This window comes from Thamnophis sirtalis, unplaced genomic scaffold (assembly GCF_051295495.1).
Source record: "Thamnophis sirtalis isolate CommonGarterSnake01/CBP01778 unplaced genomic scaffold, rThaSir2_p1.2 scaffold_15, whole genome shotgun sequence".
In the NCBI taxonomy this organism is placed as follows: Eukaryota; Metazoa; Chordata; class Lepidosauria; order Squamata; family Natricidae; genus Thamnophis; species Thamnophis sirtalis.
The window spans coordinates 33,454,149-33,476,719 of record NW_028261395.1 but is presented as its reverse complement, the minus strand read 5'-3'; the positions used below and the strand labels follow the sequence as shown (position 1 = coordinate 33,476,719).

At 42.3% G+C, this 22,571-nt stretch overlaps 1 protein-coding gene across 1 annotated transcript; it reads right to left on the bottom strand.

The window, feature by feature from the left end:
- Nucleotides 1–1,127: 1,127 nt before the first annotated feature.
- Nucleotides 1,128–22,555, bottom strand: SUPV3L1 (Suv3 like RNA helicase). Its single transcript, XM_087701803.1, has 15 exons — nt 22,267–22,555; nt 20,541–20,618; nt 19,645–19,752; nt 17,282–17,396; nt 14,961–15,129; nt 14,244–14,355; nt 13,930–14,007; nt 13,261–13,352; nt 11,435–11,615; nt 9,661–9,754; nt 8,446–8,665; nt 6,708–6,788; nt 4,288–4,464; nt 2,812–2,960; nt 1,128–1,609 (listed from the first exon to the last, which is right to left on the bottom strand). The coding sequence occupies exons 1-15, from the start codon at nt 22,553–22,555 to the stop codon at nt 1,171–1,173; spliced, it is 2,382 nt and encodes a 793-aa protein (XP_087557929.1). The 3' UTR covers nt 1,128–1,170.
- Between the last annotated feature and the right edge of the window lie 16 nt (nt 22,556–22,571).

The window sequence follows — 22,571 nt, the reverse complement described above, 5'->3', positions numbered from 1 at the left end:
ACATACCGAGTTGACTCTGAAAGTGTTTTCAAAAGGCAGAAGTCTTTATTAGGTATGATTATGATTTTTTTCCAACTCAAAAATAACCCCCCCCCCTCAAAAATATAACTGTTCATGTGGAACACTTTAAAAATGCTGATTTCTCTGCCGAAGTAGATATCAACCAAGCGGCCAGTCTCCTAATCTGATTTCTGGTCAAGTTGTATATTAGCATTTAAACCCCTTTTATCTGCTGAAGTACGTACTCTGAGGAAGCAGCGGACTGATGAGCTAAGCTCCATTGTTATGGAACAAGCCCAAACATGACTCAGTGCTAACCAGTCAACATTTAAGCAATATTTAGGCTCTTTTGACAGAATTCAGGAATCTCCAACCTTGGCAACTTTAAGACTTGTGGACTTTAAGTCCCAGAATTCCTCAGCCAGCTGTTGGCCCAGGAATTCTGGGACTTGAAGTCCACAAATCTTAAAGTTGCCAAGTTTGGAGACCCCTGTCTACATTAATTGAAATGCAGTTGTTTCAGCTATTACAGGTAGTCCTCTACTTGCAACAGTTTGCTTAGTGAATGCTCACAGTTAGAACGGCACTGGAAAAAAAAGTGAATTGTGACATGATCATTGCAGCATCCCCATGGCCATGCGACTGACATTCAGATACTTCACAAATGACTCACATTTATGACCGTTGCAGTGTCCCGCGGTCATGGGATCACCTTTTGCAACCTTCTGATAAGCAAAGTCAATGGGGAAACCAGATTCACTTAACAACAGTATTACTAATTTAAAAAACTGCAGTGATTCATTCAGCAAATGTGGCAAGACGACCGTAAAAAGGGGCAAAACAAATTTCTCACTTAGCAACATATATTTTGAGCTCAAAAGTTGAGGACTACCTGTATTATGCCGGCATTGCAATCCCTCAATGGTTTGAGACCTAACTTCTCCTTTTCTCCGTATTATAGCCGTCCTCTCTGATCTCTCATTTCAATTGAAAGTGAAAATTCCTTGCAGTGTTGTTGGCTTCTGTGAAGCTGTGCTGATGCAGATGCACAAAACTCACAGATCTCCCCTTATTCGTAGTGAGATTTTTTAAAAAAAAAATCTGGGCAAGATCAGAACACAAAATACTTAAGAAACTACTTTTGTTTTTATTCTAAGCAGAGGCATCGCTTCATTTCTTTTTGTCTTTGTGTTTGTTTGAGCTCCTGCTTTCATTAACTTCAGGGGGAGCATCCTGTTGAGCGAGCCACTCCTTCTCCAATTGCTTCAGCACTTCCTTGCTGAGCAGCCCCTGCTGTATCAGTCTTTCAGTCAGGGGACCCTTCATCGAGCCCAGCTGCGCTCCCGCAGACTGTAAGGTCCTGGCTTTAGGTCCTTTTGCTCTGCGGGAGCCAGGGGCCATCCCTTTGCTTGTGGAAATCTCTGTCATTTCTGCAGGCCTATCGTCAGTTGTGAGGCTCTCCACAGGAATCCCCATTGCCTCCGAAGTGACTTGGGAAGCTTGAATCAGTCTCGTAATATTTAACACTCCGATTTGTATGATGTCATCCAGTTTTTTCTGAATCGCCCTCACGTGACTAGCATCTGGGAACATGTCCATGAACCGGTAACTATTTAAAAAAAACACACACACAAAACGTTCAGTCAATTTGAGAAGGGGAATTCTTGGAAAAGCAAATCCATTCTCTATGGCTCTTCAAATACTTTGTTAGGGGGCATCACCTGAAAGAATTTAGTACTGACCAAACTCCAAGGTTACAAAAAGGTGTGGCAAATCTTGGGTCCGTAGCTCATTAATGCAAGCAACGGTATTTGTCCTCTCAAAAGTTTACAACAATAGGGTTGTGACATGCAATATTTTGTTTGACAATTACATTTTTTTTAAAAAAGCTTGATGATTTAAATATTATACAGGTATCCTTTAGTGACGGACTCATTCAGAGACCGTTTGCCAATACAACAGTGAAGAAAAAGTAATTTTATGACCAGTCCTTGCATTTGCAACTTTCGCAAGTGTGTAAAGCAAAGGAAAGCTGAAGTAAGACCATAACTAGTCAGTTTCACATTGACTACTTCACTTAAAGACCAAGTTGCCAGTTCCAGTGTGGCTGCTAAATGGGGACTATTGTATAGACGAGCATAAAAGATGGGATAAATGTGAGCAAAAAAGCCTATTTTCTTCAAGAACCAAGAGTCCAGCGGGGGTATTCAGAGGTGGGGTTCAGGAATTTTAGCAATCAGTTCTCTGCCCAGTTGCTGGGTGGACATGGCCTACACAGCTTCCTACACCATGGTGGGGGGCATTTTCACCCTCCCCAGGTTCCGGAAGCTTTTTTCGAGCCTCCGGGAGGGCGAAAACTGCCTCCTCCGGGCTCCGGAGGTAGGAAACTGGCCCGTTTCCGACATCTGGAAGGCCCATTTTTAGCCCTCCCAAAGTTTCCATGCAGGCCCTGCACTTACCTGGCACCCAAAACAGGCCGCATGGAGACTCCTGGGAGGGGAGGGCTAAGCCTGTCCTTGCAGCTACCAGTTTGGTGAACCAGATGTACAATTAGCATCTGGTTCGCCCAAACTGGCTGAATCCCATCCCTGGGGCAATTCCTGGAGAACAGGAACTGGAGAGAGGGAGAGACGTCACAGACATTTTGGCAAAGATGGATGTTCACACAAACGGTTCCCCACAGCAGTGTAAAATTATATATTATCACAGGAAAAGTGTATCATTGGGGCAGATTCTTCCAAGAGAAGACAATTTCCTAAGCTGGGCCCTTAAGAAGAGGGGGAGGGGAGAACCACTCTTCCATTCCAATACCTCAGCCAGAGATAGAGATCAAGAACATCATGAACGGCTTCAAGATGGACAAGGTCCTTGATGTTCTTGGGTGGGACCAGGGGCCAGTTAATATGTCGGCAGAGCCAATCAAACATCACAGGCTCATTCCTGCTGAACTGCCGTGCAAACTGGAACACAAAAAGACATGATTAGGAAACAATATATTTCCACAACAGCAATGCCCTCACATTGCCAAACGCTCCCTGCAACAACTAAACTGAAGCAGGAAAGCAATTCCCATACTTTATAACATTAACTTTTTTTCACAAAGTTTAGCAGGTTCAAATAACAGGCAAAAGCATTTTACAGTTTTTCAAAGGATCAGCAAAATACTTCCTCTCTCTTAGTACTTTGGATATTGGAAGAAAAAGGAAACGGTGAACATTCCAATCCTTCTAAAACAGGAAACAATTGTCCGTCTTGCTTTTCTAGAAAATTTCTGGCAATTTCTTATGCTTCAAGGAACAGAAACTGTGCTCAAAATGTCAGTTGAGAGATCAAATCAGATATCCAATCTGCTAATCTTCATTAGCAGTTACAGATGGCCTCTCAGTTGATGCAGTGGGATTGTCTTAGCCAACAGTCAATTTCTCAGAAACGAAGCTGGGTCATATGATTCTCCAGTAATGTCTTTCCCCATTGGTGCAAAGACAGTGTTTGATCTCACACACATATAGGTGACTATGAGAATCAACAAATTATGCTGGGTTGCATTCTATTCTCAATTAAACAATCAAATCTATAAACATAAAATCAGAGGCAGTGCAAGCGGTTCATTATTCAGTCTGTTCCTATGGTTCTAATGAAATCTACAAAAATTGTTCCTGACGTAAGAAATTTTGCAGTTGCTTCTTAGGAAACTGAAGTAAAGAGGAACATTTTGGAAAGACTTATTTAAACTGGTAAATAAGATTAGGAAATCTCCTTGCTCCACCAAACTGTCATGCTAGAGAGGTTATTGCCAGGGATAACTTCATCCACTACAACAGGGGTGTCAAACTCAATTTGAGGGCCACATCAGAGTTGTATTTCACCTCCAGGGTGGGAGGCATGGCCAGGAGGTGTGGACAGCTTGATGTCACTATCGGGGGTGCCTGTGGTGCCCTGAGGGCTCTGCCAGCGAAAACGAGCTCCCAAGTTCCTTTTTCAGCTGCCACAGCGGCCTGTAACCCTCTGCCAGTGAAAACGGAGCTCAGGAGCCCGTTTTCACTGGCAGAAGCACCACAGGATGGTCCTTCGCTGTTTTCAGGGCAGCCCAGCAGGCCAGATTTAAGTACCCCATAGGCCGGATATGGGCCCCGGGCCTTGAGTTTGACACCCCTGCATTACAACAAAGAGCACACATGCATATAACACAATCACGTCTACTGTTTGGGCATACTGGAAGCTTAGATAGGCTCCTTCAGGGAAATATGCTAAGAAACTAAAAAATATTACAAAACAGATGCAAATTACCTTTAGGAGTGAGGTGCACACAAAAGGCTCCTTTTGATTAATGGGAGCTGTGCAAAATACATATCTTGCTCTCAAATGGAGTGGAATGTGTTGAATCATTTTGGCTAAAAATTTGAAGTTATCAACATTGCAGACAAAGTAGAGTCCATCAACTTGAGAGAGGCTCACAAAAATATCCTATTAAAAAAACATTTAATTAGACAAAATCCTAGCTCTGTTAAAACCTTTCAAACATCCATAGACCAGGGGATTTGAAACTTTCTTTTCCAATCCCTGCTTCCTCACAAAATTAGCAGAAACCTGTTCTCTTACTCCGTGTCTTATAATCCAGCCCTTCCTATATACTGTTTAATGTTTTCTTTCCTCTACAAGTTTTTCCCGTAGAAAAATGTATTTTATAGTGGATGAAAAGGTGAGATATTTGGAATGTGTATAATTCCAGAGCCAGAATGTAAAGATGCCGTGTAGTTAGCTACCGTTTCCCCAAACAGGGGGGTAATAAGCCCAATCAGGCTTTTGAGTGCATGCACTATAATAAACCCTCCCCAAAAAATAAGCCCTTCCCGAAAATATTGCAACAGAGCAGCAGCCATGAGGTGACCACGCTAGCCACCTCCTGCACCACAAAAATAATAAGACCTCCCTGAAAATAATGGCAAGTGATTATTTGAGGGATCAAAAGAAAATAAGACCGTGTCTTATTTTTGAGGAAACACAGTACGATGGGCAGCTAAACTTAATAGAGGTTTATTGCTCATGAGAAGGAATGAAGAGTCTATTGACAAGTGACAAGGAAAGCAGTGATCTAGCATACACCACTGATACATGTGGACAAGCGGAGTGAATACTGTATTACACTGACTTTCATAGGTCAATAAACAACCAATCCACCCATTCCCAAACGCATCTCCCCTCCAAAAAGAAAGCAACATTGTGAGACCATAAGTAGAACTACAGTAAAATGTAATCATTATCACATTTCCTACAGATAGTTAACAAGCTCAAATAAAATGGATTCAGGGGGCCTGGAAATGCAACCAGGCATCTTTCTCATCAGAGCAATGTGGCAAAACATAGGTTAATGTATCAGGAATTGCCTCACTACAGGGGCAACCCTTGGTTCAAATGGAAACCCCCCATAATTTCCCACAAGTGGTAGTGGAAGGCATTCAATCTTGCCAGATTCTTCCGAATGTGGAAAGCCCTATTTGACTTAGAAATCTAGCCAGCTTGGAAAGAAAGGTGAATGAAAGTCCAAGGGATACAATGAAGACCCAATGGGTGTCTGGGAAAAATGTAACTCTGACTACAATAAGAGTTTAATCCAGAAGGAAAAAAGGTTGTTCTATATTCGTGTGTGTGTGCGCGCGCGCACGCGCGCATGTGCAGGTGTTTGTTCCAGCATAACTCTGGAACGCCTTGAGCAATTTCGACCAAACTTGATACACAGATGCATTACGCTCTGGAAACAAATACTGTGGGGGTAAGACACCCCTCGGACTGTGTGTTCTGTTACGATACAGCCTGTTGTGCCTTCAAATGGCTTCTACTGTACTGCCGTAAAATGGCTCAGCGGAGTGGAGTTGCCATGGTAACAGCTTAACAGTACTCCACAAGGGGGCTCTCCTTCAGGTAAAAGGGAAAATCCAACATTAGAAATTACATTTTGTCCGGACATTTTCCCCCTATAAATAAATACCTGGACAATGCCGGGTTATCAGCTAGTAAAAAAATAAATTCAGGACATACACAGCCTATCAAAATCTTATTGCATGTAATTTAGGGGGGGAAATTGCAATAAAAAGTGATTTAGAGGAGTTCTGGAGGCAATATGCATCAGGTGGCAGGATTGTCTCTATGTGGCCTGAGGATCAACCATTCCTGACATACATACAAATCAAGAATTCTAATTGGCATGGAATCTGTGCTGCTGGCTTTTAGTTGTGTAACACAATCCCGTGAATGAATAATGAGTTACACAAAAGGAAGTTCCACTTTTCCTTCTCAAGAGTCCAAAAAGGAAAGTTGCAATCACAACTTTAAGTGGCTGAAAAAACCAACGTAAAAACAGTCCCGTTTTGGGAAGATTGCGTGGATCTACCCTGTTTCCCTGAAAATAAGATCTAAATGGAAAATAAGTCTTAGCATGAATTTTTCAGGATGCTCATAATATAAGCCCTACCCCCCAATAAGCCCCAGTTAAGGTTGTCAGCCAGATGGATAAGACCTAACCAGAAAATAAGCCCTAATGCATTTTTTGGGGGGGCAAAAAAATAATATAAGACCCAGTCTTATTTTCAGGGAAACACGGTAAAATGACGTGAGCCTAAAACACCCAGCATGCCTCAGCTTATGTAAAGCAGTATTCGAACAACTGCCTGCTGTAAAGGTAAAACTAAGTGGCCATTTTCCATTCTTACAATGAGATTTGACAGAGTGGCTCCTGGAAGGTGATATGCAAACATCTCAATCTGCTCAGCTGTGGGGTGCAAGCCAGCAGCCTGGAGAGAGAAAAGAAAGAAGGTGGGAGTCATTTTTCCAAATTTATGAAGTTTTTAGCACATTTGTTGCATTAAAATGGCAACTACAATACACATATAAAACCAGGCAGAGCTTCCATCGTATCAGTGTGGCCGCCACCTTGCCATTTTTGGCCAAACTTTGTGCAACCCTGCAGCCTTGTAAGGATTACAAATTATGGGGCTGTTTTAAAGACCTGAAGGAGACCCTTGCTGCTCCTGTTTAGTTTAGTTTACTTTATAGCAATAGCAATAGTACTTAGACTTATATACCGCTTCACAGTGCTTTTTACAGCCCTCTCTAAGTGGTTTACAGAGTCAGCCTGTTGCCCCCAACAATCTGGGTCCTCATTTTACCCACCTCGGAAGGATGGAAGGCTGAGTCAACCCTGAGCCTGGTGAGATTTGAACTACCGAACTGCAGCTAGCAGTCAGCTGAAGTAGCCTGCAGTACCACACTCTAACCACTCTGGCTCTAATTGCACATCGTACAATGAAATTAAATGCCATCTTCAGTGTACATTATAATTATAAAAATAAAAACACAAACACATATCCTTCACATGTTATACTGCTCAAAAACAGTAACTGTGAGAGGGACCTTGGAGTCCTAGTGGATGATCATTTGAATATGAGCCAGCAGTGTGCAGCATCTGCCGCCAAAAAAGCTAATACAATCCTGGGTTGTATAAACAGAAGCACAGGATCAAGATCCCGTGAAGTATTTGCACCTCTTCACAAAATCCTAGTAAGGCCACACCTGGGATACTGCAATCGATTTTGGTCACCATACTATAAAAAAAAATGTTGAGACTTTGGAAAAAGTTCAGAGAAGAGCAACTAAGATGATCAAAGGTCTGGAGACCAAAACATATGAAGAATGGCTGCAGGATTTAGGTTTGGCTAGTCTAAAGAAGAGAAGAATTAGGGGGTGAGACATGATAGCAGTATTCTAGTACTTGAAGGGCTGCCACAAAGAAGATGGGGGTCAAATTATTCTACAAAGCACCAGAAGGCAAGACAAGAAACAATGGTTGGAAACTAATCAAAGAGAGAAGCAACCTGGAATTAAGGAGAAACTTCCTAACAGTGAGGAAAATTAACAGTGGAACAGCTTGCCTCCAGAAATCGTGGGTGCTCCATCACTGGATGTTTTTAAGAAGAATCTAGACCCGTGATGGTGAAACTATGGCACGTGTGCCACAGGTGGCATGCTGAGCCATGTTTGGCATGCAGCATGCTGGGGGTTATGCGCATAGCATTATGGGTGTGGGCACGACCGTGCACGACCCCCCTGCGCTCCCCCCGCTTTTGGCACACGATCCAAAAAAGGTTAGCCATCACTGGTCTAGACAGTCACTTATCTGAAATAGTATAGGTTGTCCTGCTTGAGCAGGGGGCTGGACTAGAAGACCTCCAAGGTCCCTTCCTGATGATTCATTCTATTTTAATCTCCCTGTGCTAAATATGATTACAAGTATAGACTGGCATATCTGGAGGACACCAGGTCATAGAAGGCTATGGAAGAAAGTCATTCCTGGGCTTCTATGATTAACCTCCACTGTGTTGCACATCCAGAGCAGGCTCCTTATCCAAAAGCCGTAAAATGAATTTAACAAACTCTTGATTATTAATATACCTCTATAGGATCCACGGACTCACTCAAAATCTTCTTTAGCAGAACAAGGTCATCTGCATGCATGGTAGTAACTTCCCCTTCTTGAAATGCAGAACTAAATCGGCCAGCTCGACCTGAAATTTGTAGTGCCTGTGAAGTGGTAATTTTATTCATTTCCTTTTCTCCTTTTTCGTTGATTTGTGGCTTTATTAGGGAGTTGAAAATTATCCTTTTTATGCTCCTAGAAGAAAGGTAATGAATACCAAAGTCACACAAATTAATATATTTGCATTATAACAATGGGATTCTCCAAAGGTGATCTTAGCTGAGCTAAAATAACTACCAACCCAAAATGTAAACTGTGAAAAGTTGCTAGAGGACTGTGAGGGAGGTAACGGAGCTCTGCCCAATACTGAAGCCCCTGCAGGGTCATCTGCAATGTAAAGGAAGCCCACCCACGTAATGACATTACAATATCTATCTCATGGCTTTTGGCCTCCTCAGTTGGTGAAGAGGAGCCTTACAACTATCAAACTCTTTCTGATGCTATCAATACCTAAGTTCTACAGAGGAATTATTGAGTCTCTCATCTGCACTTATATAACTGTCTGGTTTGGTTCTGCAACCCAACAAAACAGACACAGACTTCAACGGATAATTAGAACTGCATAAAACACAATTACTGCCAACCTGCCTTCCATTGAGGACCTGTACAATGCACGAGTCAAAAAGAGGGCTGTGAAAATATTTAGAGACCCCTGCATCCTGGACAAAAATTGTTTCAACTCCTACCCTCAAAATGACGCTATAGAGCACTGCACACCAAGACAACGAGACACAAGAACAGTTTTTTCCCGAACGCCTAACTTTGCTAAACAAATAATTCCCTCAACACTATTCACTAAGCCTGCATTACTATTACTATTAGTCTTCTCATCGTTCCTATCACCCATCTCCTCCCACCTATGACTGCAGGACTGTAACTGTTGCTTATAGACTTATGATTTATATTGATATTGTTTCCTGATTGCTTATTTGTACACTATGACTATCATTTAAGTGTTGTACTTTATGATTCTTAATGAATGTATCTTGTCTTTTTATGTACGCTGAGAGAGCTTAAGCACCAAAGACAAATTCCTTGTGTGTCCAATCACACTTGGCCAATAAAGAATTCTATTCTATTCTACCTTGGATTCATTAAAGGATCATTTTTAATTTATCTAGTGTACTTACAAATTGAGACCCATCCCAATTGCATCTGTGGCAACCATGATTTTACATGGATCATCCGGATCATTGAACTTCTTTGCCTGAGTAAGTTTTGTTCCTGAAACAATCAGAACAGATGAAGTCCCAAATACAAGAACGGTCTGAATACTTACTTTTACTTAGATTTACAATATTTACTTTTTAAAAATTCCCTTCTGAAGCTGACATTTTAATTAGATGGTGGAAAAAATGCAGCATCCCAAACTGTATCAGGGACAGCTATGCTATGTAATTAGAAAGTACGTGCCAGGATCACCCCTTCTACATTTGCACAGAGATAAGTTATCTGTCTGGAGGGGTATAATCATACGTACGTTTATGCATTACATGTTTCTAATAACTAAATGTTCTCAAATTAGTGAATGTATAATGACTATGCAACAAGCCACAAACAACTGCCAGTTCATACCATGTTTTCCCCAAAATAAGACAGGTCTTTTTTTCTTTTGACACCCCCCCCAAAAAATAACTACTTGGCCTTATTTTCGGGGAGGTCTTATTATTTTTGAAGTGCCGGGAGGCAACAAGCGTGGTCACCTCATGGCTGCTGCTGTGTTGCAATATTTTCAGGGAGGGCTTATTTTAGCACATGCGCTCAAAAGCCTGATTGGGCCTATTATCTAGGAAATAGGGTACTACTAATATCTCTGTAAGATGACCTCAAATTACGAAAAATATTGCAATATAAGAGAAGCTGATCTGTTTATCTGTGGAAGAGACAGCTGAGGAAAGAAAGATATTTTCTTAGAATTTTTTAAACAGGAAATGTTGCCACATGTCAATATATACTGTGTTTCTCCCAAAAGAAGGCTGGGTCTTATTTCCTTTTGACCTCCCCCCCTCCCCCCACAACAAAGGTTAAGCCTTCTTTTTGGAGAGTTCTAATTATTGACTCACCTCATGTTGCTGGCATCAACAGCCTTGCCCAGCGGGAGCCCGCTGCTGGCCCACTTCTTCTGTGTCCGCTTGCCACCACTCGCATGCATCGCCCCGACCTCTGCAGCCAATAACAGAGCTCCAGATCCAGAGCTCTGTTATTGGCTGCATATGCGTTCCGGCAGGCATCTGAAGGCGAAACGGAGGCTGGGGCGATGCGTGCGAGTGGTGGCAAGTGGTTGCAGAAGAAGCAGCCGCAGAAGAAGGCCAGGCAGCTCCACCTCACACCTCACACCCCCATCCCCACCCTAGCTTAGTTTTTTTTTAACATGTGTGCTTTATACTGACTGGAACTTGAACTAAATGCCTTCTGGGGATATTTTCTAATTCTATTATGGTTTTGGAGTAGATGAAATAAATATTTTTTTAGAGTGGTATATGCCTGGTGTTTCTCTCTTACATCTTACAAGGAGTCCTTCTGCTATTTGTACAAATCTCCCTGAGACAAAATTATGTCAACCCATTCAGAAAATACAATTCATACACAGTAATAAAAAACATTTTTTAAAGAAGAAACTAAAACAAAAGGAATACAATAACGTACATATTATTATCTGCAAGTAGCTGCCGCCTCAATAAGGGGCAGTTAATTCAAGAATCAATAAATGAAACAAATAGTGGATGTAAACGCAACAAAATTCCAAAGATAAAGAAACAAAGAATACACCTAAACTATCAGGTATAGAAATATTGAACAATTTAGTAATCAAATGTCAACCCTACTAATTCTACTTTTCAATAATAATTACAACGAGGAGTATTTCTCACATATAATTTCACCCAAAATATTTAGAATATGTACCAGGTGGAAGACTTCCGTAGATGACTGCACATTCCAAGCCCCGGAATTCAATTTGTCGACTCACTGAATAAATGTCATTCTTATTGAAGCAAACGATGCAGTCTCCAGGATGAAGGTTATCCAGAGATTCAAGAGCTTTATTCAGAACCTTGATGGGAGTAAGCCTCTTGTACCTTTTCACCTATAAACAATATTATGTATTGCCATAACTCGAATACTGAACAAAAGATACTGGTTACGGTCAAGGGGTTCTGAATAGGCGACAAACTCTAACCTTAAAGGGTTCCCAGCATGATCTTAATTACAGGCTGTAAGAACAATTACTAAAAGTGAAGAACTCTTAACTAGCTCTTCTCATCTTAAGAGGCCATCTAGCAACACCTTTGTAACAAATGGAGCTGTTGACATCAAAGAGAACAAATATGGGAAACAAACAGGGACTGAACAATTGGTGAATGGCTTTTCTTAGTGGCTGGATGGGGAAGGAGACAGCACTTATTGGGGGGAAGTAACTTGTATATTCATTCAAAATTACTTTCTGCTTCAGGCATTAATAAAAGCTGCTACTTTGAGAACAATATTTCCCTTTGTTGGTTTCACTTCTAAGTGAATTTCAGAATTCAGAATTTTTGGGAGTGAGGTGACCTCAAAATCCTATAAATTAAAGTACAATACAATACAATAGCAGAGTTGGAAGGGACCTTGGAGGTCTTCAAGTCCAACCCCTCTGCCTAGGCAGGAAACCCTATACCATTTCAGATAAATGGCTATGCAACATCTTCTTAAAGACTTCCAGTGTTGGGGCATTCACAACTTCTGGAGACAAGCTATTCCACAGATTAATTGTTCTGTCAGGAAATTTCTCCTCAGTTCCAAATTGCTTCTCTCCTTGACTAGTTTCCACCCATTTCTTCTTGTCCTACCCTCAGGTGCCTTGGAGAATAGTTTGACTACCTCTTCTTTGTGGCAACCCCTATCATGTCTCCCCTAGTCCTTCTTTCTATTAAACTAGATATACCCAGTTCCTGCGACCTTTCTTCATATGTTTTAGTCTCCAGTCCCCTAATCATCTTTGTTGCTCTTCTCTGCACTCTTTCTAGAGTCTCCACATCTTTTCTACGTCGTGGTGACCAAAACTGAATGCAGTATTCCAACTGTGGCCTTACCAAGATCTTATAAAGTGGTATTAACACTTCACGTGATTTTGATTCTACCTCCCTGTTTATGAAGCCTAGAACTGTGTTGGCTTTTTTGGCAGCTGCTACACACTGCTGGCTCATATTTGAATGGTTGTCGTCATACACAAGCCATGCCCACCCTGGGTCCGCAATGGCAAAAAATATCGTTTACGTCATGTGACATAATCGAGCTTGATACCTGTAGTCTAAAAACACCATATACAGTAAATATCACTGATCAATTTAGCTTTAATGATACAAACTGTTGATGGAGGGGATGACTTTTAATATATTTTATCTCTTAAGGAAAAGCAACTGGAAGAACTAAATTGGACAATATGAGGTTTCAAAGGTATTGGAAGATCCTGAGCCACTTTTTTGCAACCTAAGACTCCATTCTGTACATAATTACTCAAAATCAGAAATATAATTACCGTTACTTTGAGTGGGAAACACATGAAAATCAGAGTATAAGCCCTACAGCAGAAGATATATTTTAGAAAAAAGAGAAAGACTGACAAACACTTAAAATGATCTCCCAAACTCCAGGAAAAAGAATGACACCCCTGCCCCCAATTTCCCTGCAGCTCTACCCACTGGGCCTCCTTTCTTATCCTGGACATAGAGCACGCGAAGCAGAGCACCTACCTCAACCTCTTCTCCTGTAGTATACATGAGCTCTGTCACTAAGTTAATAGCAGCCTCTTCACCACAAACATGGATTTCTTTTGCACAGAGTCCTGAACAAAATAATGGCATGCAAGCATTACAAAATTATTTTCACGGAACAAAATGCTTTGTCTGTACTGGTGTTTCTTAATCTCAGCAATTTTAAGGCATGTGGACTCCAACTCTCAAAATTCCCCAGCCAGCCACTGTGTGGTGGAATGTAGTCCCAGGAGGGCTTTTCTCCAGGGGGCAAAAAGGGAGAGGAGCTTGGAATGTCTGCTAGGTAGGGATAAGATGCCCCCACCCACCCACTCCCTAGCAGTTTAGAGTACATCTATAGTTATGCAGATTAATTGCTTTAGTCTGGCAAGATTCTGTCTATAGGCAAACAACAATAAAGAAACTACTCAGAAGTAACTCCATCTGTTGTTCTTAAGATTTGGAACCTGACAAACTCTTAAAACAAATACCTAAGGCATCCAAAGTTGTAGGATTTTTCCGTGACCGAAAGTGTTGGCCAATGTACTCTGACCAAATCTGGAGAGCTTGAGATCTGGGAAGATTGCTCTAAAACACTCTGCTGCAAATTGCATGCAATATGGATTGAGATAACACCATTTGGTAATAACGAATTGTCCAAAAACATACCCAAGAGTGCTCGTGTCCAGGCCCAGCCTCTAGAAGGATCTTTAATCATCTGAATTTCATCAATCACAGCCACGTCATCTTAAAGAACAGCAAGCAATAAAAGTCATTTATTTATCTATCAAATTTAAAAGTTTACGAACATTCTTAAACTCTCACTACTGAAATAAGAGGCATTTCTGTAATGAAGTATTTGAAATGGGCATCTATTCATTTTAAAAAATTATTTTGTGTTTTCTCTACTGGCCAGTTTTGTATACAAATATTACAAGCACTTACAAAACTAAATATGTTTTTTTTAAAGAAAGCATACATACAAGGTGTATTAACACTGCACATCTCAATGGTGCAAGCCACATGGGCAGCTGATCTCCCTTCAGGATCAATGCAGACTCGTTCTTCTCCCGTAACCAGGTCACATGGTACATTCTGTAACATTAAAAAAAACAAAATAAACGTTTCCCTCAAGGATATAACACTGAAGACATAAACAATACAGTCCAATAAAGCACTTATCTACTCATCTCCGTTTCAAAGCCGAAGAGCCAGCACTGTCCGAAGACACCTCCATGGTCATGTCGCCGGCATGACTAAATGCCGAAGACGCACAGAACGCTGTTACCTTCCCATTCCTATTTTTCTACTTGCATTTTTTACGTGCTTTCGAACTACTAGGTTGCAGAAGCTGGGACAGGCTCACTCCGTTACACGGTGCTAGGGATTCCAACGACCGAACTGCCAACCTTTCTGATCGACAAGCTCAGCGTCTTAGCCGCTGAGCTGCCGCGTCCCACTCGCTATCTTTAGTGAACTCCAAATTAGGAATACCCTTGAAAAATACTGTAACCTTAAAACCCACCCACTGTCCCTAAAAACGCTTTATGTTTTTTTTTCCACTCCATCTTTATAAGCTGTTTTGGGGCTCCAGATAAGACACTGACAACACACATTTTTTAACCAACAACAATGTCCCATGTTAAAAGCATTACTGCAACAAAGGCAATTATCACATGGAAATTCAATGACATACTGACAGCATCATTACTCTTTTGGAAGATTTCGTGAGCCAAGAGCTTTAAAGGACCACAGTATACTCCGGATTCTGCTTTTAAATATCTCTGGATTGCATGATAGGTTTTCCCACTATTTGTAGGGCCAGCATGAAACACGATTTTCCTTTCAACGGCCCTGGCTTCCGGATACCTAGAACACATAAGTAGAAATGTAAAAATAAATCAAGTAATATGAATTTGTACTTAATCATCATTAAATGTGTAACTATGTAAGGCTTGGAGGATGATTTTTAATAGCGAGTTGGATTACTCACCCCTAGGTGAAATGGGTGGGGAAAATGGAATAAGAGAAAGAAAGGAGAAAACAAGGCTGTCCTCTTCTTCAATACCACTTTTGTGTCTTTTCTTTCATCTGGGATGAACACCACACAGCCCTCCCCAGATCCTTTTTTTCTGCCCTAGAGTAGAGCAGTAGCAATAGCACTTATATACCGCTTCATAGGGCTTTTACAGCCCTCTCTAAGTAGTTTAACAGTCAGCATATTGCCCCCAACTATCTGGGTCCTCATTTTACCCACCTCGGAAGGATGGAAGGCTGAGTCAATAGCAATAGCACTTAAAACTTACATACCGCTTCATAGTGCTTTGCAGCCCTCTCTACCCACCTCGGAAGGATGGAAGGATGAGTCAACCTTGAGCCTGGTGAGATTCGAACTGCCAAATCGCACACAGCCGGCAGTCAGTAGAAGTAGCCTGCAGTACTGCACACTGACCACTGTGCCATCACGGCTCTTATACCAGATTGAGAGACAAGATGCAGTACCAAAGCGGTAACATTTGACAAGGCAATTTTTCAGAGTGTTTACACTAGAAAACTTTTAAATTCTGTAAGGCTTAATAAATTTATTATTTCTGTTTTTAAACTGAAGTTTAAAGTTTCATCTCAAATATCTCTTTTCTGGTGATGTCATAACACTACTATCATGTCTTCTGAATTTCTTTCCTAAGTACAAGCTCAAAAAAGGAGAATTTTATTCTACTTTTAAGTTTCACATGATTTCTCAAACCACAGTGTAATTTTTTAATGAAGACATCTTTGGTTGCAGGTAATCCTCACAACCATTTATTTAGGGACTGTTCAAAGTTACAATGGCACTGAAAAAATGGACATATGACTGTTTTTCACTCTTATGACCATTGCAGTGGCCCCCCACAGCTCTGTGATCAAAATTCATATATTTATGACAGCTGCAGTGTTCCAGGGTCAAGTGATCACCTTTTTGCGACCTTCTGTCAAGCAACTCAATGGGGAACCCAGATGCACTTAACTATCATGTTACTAATTTAACAACTGCAATGATTCACTTAACAGTTCTGGCAAGAAAGGACATAAAATGGGACAAATTTATCATTTATCAATTGTCTTGCTTAGTAAAAAAATGTTAGGCTCAATTGTGGTCATAAGTCAAGGATTGCCTGTATTCTAAATACTTTATTTTCCGCTCATTTTAGAAAAAAATATTTGTGATTGTAAGCTATCATTATTTAGAATCTGAACTTGGTTAAATTTCATTATTGCCACTGACTGCTAGGGCATTATGTTTTTCTGTTATTTGATCTATTGGAAATATTTTAAGTGGAAAATAGCTTCCATCAAAATTTACCAAATAAACTGAGTGCAAAAGTGGTAAACAAATTATGTACTCTTATTTATGAGTAGTTGTTTTAACAGTACAGGAAGTTGAACCAAGTCATTTCTGCATTAAAACTAAGCCCAAGTAAAAGAAATTGCCTAGAATCCAGTTTACTTGTCCAAATTTCCAAGTCTCTAAACTTTAACTAAAGCTAAGATAGCCAAACATATATTGTATGCATGCAATTATTTCAAATGAGACTCTAAACAGAGTATTCATCAGATATAAATTAATTTGCATATTGCACCAAGTAACAGTATGATGATGAACATTGACAGGCCACACACAATATACTAAGGCTAAGCCATAAGCCAACCACGTCAAGTTAAGTGCAACATGTAAATCCAGACATGAATTGAAATGCTATAACCATTAATTTCAAGCACACCTAACTTAACTGAACAGAAGTTACTCCGAAATGAGCTATATCCAGCATCAGAGAAGTCATATTATTGAAAGGTCAAAATATATAAATGTTTAATATAAAGCTACATAATCACAAGTCCAATAGCCAGCATTCTAAATAGGTAAAAAAAATCAGCTTATAATTCCAGTAACATTAACACCCTCCTATAAATCTCATATGTTTCAGTAGAAATATAAATGATAATGGTTACACAATAGCTATAGGTGATTTAAAAATCTAACCAGTTTGGAGGCAATCTTAAATCACTGATTTTACGTAGATCATCCATACACTCCAGCATAGGAAAGATCTGCTTAGAGTGTTGCAAGAAAAATGGAAACAGATCATCAACGTGACCTGAGGGATAAAAGGAAAAAACATGCATTTAAAAAAATCACAAGTATGCCACATTCAAATGACATATTTAGGGTATTTGTAGTTTGCTACACAATTTCTGTCTGTATACAATTTTTCACACCTCTAAAAATTAACTGGAAAGTATCTCCACATGACTATCAGAAAATATGACTACTCCAAATTAAACATAACAAAACAAACAGGACAGAACAATAGGGTTTAAGTAAGTTTAATCAGCCTTCTCTGGCTTTTAGTATTTCTTCTAACTTTATATTTTCTGCTATAAAATTGTATTAATCATTGGCTAATGATAATGAGCTTGATTCATTCATTCATGAACAGCTGTGTATCCAATAATACTATGTTTCCCTGAAAATAAGACAGGGTCTTATTTTCTTTTGACCCCCAAAATATGGCATGGGCCTTATTATCGGGGGGGGGGGAGAGCTTATTGTTTTGGGGTTGCCGGGTGGCTGCTCTCTTGTAAGTAGACTCCCGAAGGGCCGGGCACAGCCTCGGCTGTATTGCGCCGAAGAGCCGGGCACAGCGCAACACAGCAGCCATGAGATGACCACACTCACGAGCAGCTGCCCAGCAACCTCCTTTCCAGTCAGGAAGAGCACCATTCACTGATCTAGGGTATCCTGAAGGTGCCAAGCTGCGTGCACTCTGCCCGCCCGCCCCCCCCCCCCAATTCGGGATACCCCTAGGTCAGTGAATGACGCTCTGCCTGACTGGAGAGCGGGGTTGCGTGGGCACCTGTTTCACCCCCAGACCGTTCTCCCAGAGCAGCCGCTGCCAGAAGACTCGACAGCCGATCTCCAGAGTTTGGACGCTGGAGAAGAAGTTATGCTTGGATCGCGGCGGCGGACAGGAGGAGAATTTCATGGTAGACAGGTGAGGGAAAACACAACTAAATGCTGCAACCTCTCTGTCTCATTATTATAATTACTGGTTACTGCTTCCCATTTTATAAAACTGTGGTTCCAAATGGATTAAAGAGGGACAGAGAAAGAGAAGCAGAGAAAGAGAGGTGACTGGCTGGCTGGTTGTGAAGCATGGGAATGAAATTGCCCCGAAATAAACAGCTCTGAGACTTGCTGTATTGTATAGTAACGAGATCCTTGGCAGTAACTCAGCAAACCTAGCCACGCATGAAACTAAGGGGAGGCGGGGGGGGGGGCTGTTGGGGAGGGGTCGCATCAGCACACCTGCTACCTTGCCCTACCACTTTAAATGCAAACCTCACCCCTCCCAATCCAAAGACCAACCCATTTAATCTAGATCAGGACAGTGCGCTCCTCTTACCCCGTGCAGCTTTAGTGCACTGCCCAAACCGGCTGAACCCCCACCAGCACATCCCAGCAGCCAGGGATCAGCGCGCCCTCCCGCTTCTCGTGCCGGGGAGGAGGGAGACTGAGCCTCCCTCCCACACTGCCCATCTTCGTTTCTCCAGCAGCACAAGCAGGGGCAAGAGAGGAACCTCTGTGAGTCCTGCCAGTGGTCCCCCCACCCGTGCGACACTCACCCCCCACCCAAGTTCTCACCTGAGAATTCTCCCCCCCTTCTCTATCCATCGCCGCCGCTCTGACGGAGATAGTGCAATTGTGAGATCTGACCTCTTCGATCCGCAGGCAAGGGATGTATCAAAGCAAAAAGATCGGCCCCCAAATCTCTCTGCTTAGCAGCTGCCAAACCAGAGAGTAAACGGTGCCTGAGCGTGCAAAGAATACGCATCTTTTTCCAAACTGGAAAAAGTTTGCTCCTGAGACTGTGCTCAGATTTTTGCAAGAGAGCAGCCTCCCGGTAACCCCCCCTCTCCAGCTGGGCACAGTGCCACTCACCAACCTAGCGGTATCCCGAAGGCGCCAAGCAACGTGAGCGCCCCCCCCCCCCGCGGCTTGGTACCTTCGGGATTCAGCTAGGTTGGTGAGTGGCGCTCTGCCTAGCCAGAGGGGGGGGTGTTATATTTTTGCCCACCCAAAAAATATGGCATGGCCTTATTTTCAGGACATGTCATATTTTCGGGGAAACACGGTACTTACTATTCAATTATATAAATTTAAATATTTTTGAAAAGAGGATGCTTATGAAATGTTTTGATCTCCCAAAATTAGTCCAAAATTAGCTCCAACACAGAACATCTAAGTGACCTGATAAATTTGGCCATGATAAAAGGGAAATGATCAGAGACCGTAAAATATATCTGAAGAGCAAAAAGTTGCAGAAGGCTCTATTATCCACTTACCTGCACCACAGCATATATCATTGAGAATAATGTGCAGATCAGGATCCAGAAAACTAGACTCTATAATGTACTTCCTAAAACTTATAAATACTTGATGAAAAAGACGAGCTATAAAAGAAATAAAAACAAAAAAACCTAAGTTCGGTACTGCGTGTAACATTCAAAATTCCTAAAATCTGAATCAAATCTTAATAAGAATATTTTAAAACATGTGCCAATTAAACTTAATTATGTAATTGTTTTTAACAGGACTAATCAAATGAATTTAATTATTAACATTCTCTTCAAGACATTTCAAATCGTATTAGAAACCTGACAACCAAAACCTAAATTTGTATTTTAAGCAATATTCAAATATATTGTAAGGCTGGTCCAGCTTTAAAAGAAGAATCTGCTTAAAAGCAATAGCAATAGCACTTATATACCACTTTACAGTGTTTTACAGCCCTCTCTAAGCAGTGTACAGAGTCAGCATATTGCCCCCAACAATCTGGCTACTCATTTTTACCACCTTGGAAGGATGGAAGGCTGAGTCAACCTTGAGCCTGGTGAGATTCGAATTGCCAAATTGTAGGCAGCCAGCAGAAGTAGCCTGCAGTAACTGCACTCTAGCCACTCAAAAGGGTAACATATAGCTTCCATGAAACCAATTTGTAAATAAGAGCCAAACTCCGAACAGGTCAGAACTTCCCCCCCCTCCATTCCAGTGACACAAATGATTCTCTTTGTTCTCAAAGAGGAAGGAATGACAGTAAGAGTAGGCCCCAGTTGAAGAAAACAGTGCTTGCCCCAACTTAGAAGTTAATATCCAAAAAGAGATCAAATCTAACCATGTGGTTTTCTAATAACTGTAAGAAATATCCAGTAACATTCATTCATCCCCAAGAATTACATACCGTCTAGTCCATTTTCTGCTGCCAGTTTCTGAACTTCTCTCCTCTTGCAAAATTTATTTAATGTCTTCAATACTTCATCTAGAAGTCAAAATATAGACTGCATCATGCTTACTGAATCAACAAACAATACACCTGAAGCCTTTCCTCAATAATTCTGATTTTATTGAAAAGGCTTTGGAAGAATGCCAGCTGTTGGACAAAAACTGCTTCAGTTCACACTAGGGTGAATTCACTCCTGAAAGAAATTTATCATTTCTGCTGTCTTCTCTTACAAGAAACTAGGGACAAAATCTAGCAAGTAAATTTCTATTATTGGGCACCAAGGACAATGGGGTGGTCATTTAAAACAAAATACAACTAGAGAAACTAGTAACAATGTTTTTCTCTCTTGTTCCAAAAAGAGCAAAGTAAGTGGAGTGGAATGGGGAGGGAATGGAGATTTTGCAGTATCCTTCCCCAGGAGAGGGGAGGGAATGGGCATTTTGCAGTATCCCCTGGAGTGGGGAGGGAGTGGAGATTTTGCAGTATCCTTTCCCAGGAGAGGGGAGGGAATAGGCATTTTGCAGTATCCCCTGGAGTGGGGAGGGAATGGAGATTTTGCAGTATCCTTTCCCAGGAGAGGGGAGGGAATGGGCATTTTGCAGTATCCCCTGGAGTGGGGAGGGAGTGGAGATTTTGCAGTATCCTTTCCCAGGAGAGGGGAGAGAATGGGCATTTGCAGTATCCCCTGGAGTGGGGAGGGAGTGGAGATTTTGCAGTATCCTTTCCCAGGAGAGGGGAGGGAATGGGCATTTGCAGTATCCCCTGGAGTGGGGAGGGAATGGAGATTTTGCAGTATCCTTTCCCAGGAGATGGGAGGGAGTGGAGATTTTGCAGTATCCTTTCCCAGGAGAGGGGAGGGAATGGGCATTTTGCAGTATCCCCTGGAGTGGGGAGGGAGTGGAGATTTTGCAGTATCCTTTCCCAGGAGAGGGGAGGGAATGGGCATTTTGCAGTATCCCCTGGAGTGGGGAGGGAATGGAGATTTTGCAGTATCCTTCCCCAGGAGATGGGAGGGAATGGGCATTTTGCAGTATCCCCTGGAGTGGGGAGGGAGTGGAGATTTTGCAGTATCCTTTCCCAGGAGAGGGGAGGGAATGGGCATTTTGCAGTATCCCCTGGAGTGGGGAGGGAATGGAGATTTTGCAGTATCCTTCCCCAGGAGATGGGAGGGAATGGGCATTTTGCAGTATCCCCTGGAGTGGGGAGGGAATGGGCATTTTGCTTCCCCAGGAGCAGTATCCTTCCCCTGGAATAGGAATTTTGCAGTATCCTTCCCCCAGGAGTGGGGAGAGAATGGAGATTTTGCAGCATCCTTTCCTTGCCACGCCCACCAAGCCATACCCACCGAACCGATAGGAAAAAAAATGAATTTCAGCACTGACTTACATACCTGTTATCTTGTACATGTTTGACAAACTAAATAAAATAAATAAAACAAAGCCCTCCCGCTGCCACCCCCAACCAGCCATTGCCGTAGCTTTCGCCAAGCGGGTCTCCAAGCAAGCCAGGCTCAAGGACGGCCGACCCTCGCTTAGCACCAGCCATCCAGGACTGGCGTGGCGACTCGTCCCCCTTATGCGGTCACGACCTGCCCGGCAACCCTCAGAGACGCCGCCCGCAGCCAAGAGGAAAAAGCGCGGGAAAACGGGCCCGGCCTCCTCTCCCTCCTCCTCCGCAAACTTACTCTTATTCAGCGGGCTGGTCAGCTCGGCTCCCACGTCGATCTCCGGGGCGAAGGTTTGCGGGGACACCTGCAGAGGCACGAACAAGGACGTGTCCGGGCTTTTGACGCCCGAGTCCTCGTTGCCATTGGAGGACGAGGCGAAGAAGGCGATTCTCGCCCGGCTCAGGCCGCCGGCCCGGCTTCGGAGAGCCAGAGGGCATCCGCAGCGGAACCGGCGTGAGGGGAGCCGAGAAAGCAACCGCGCGCAACCGGTCGCAGACATGGAAGCGCAGCCCTTCGGTCGCCGCATGCGAGGTCGCCCGCGG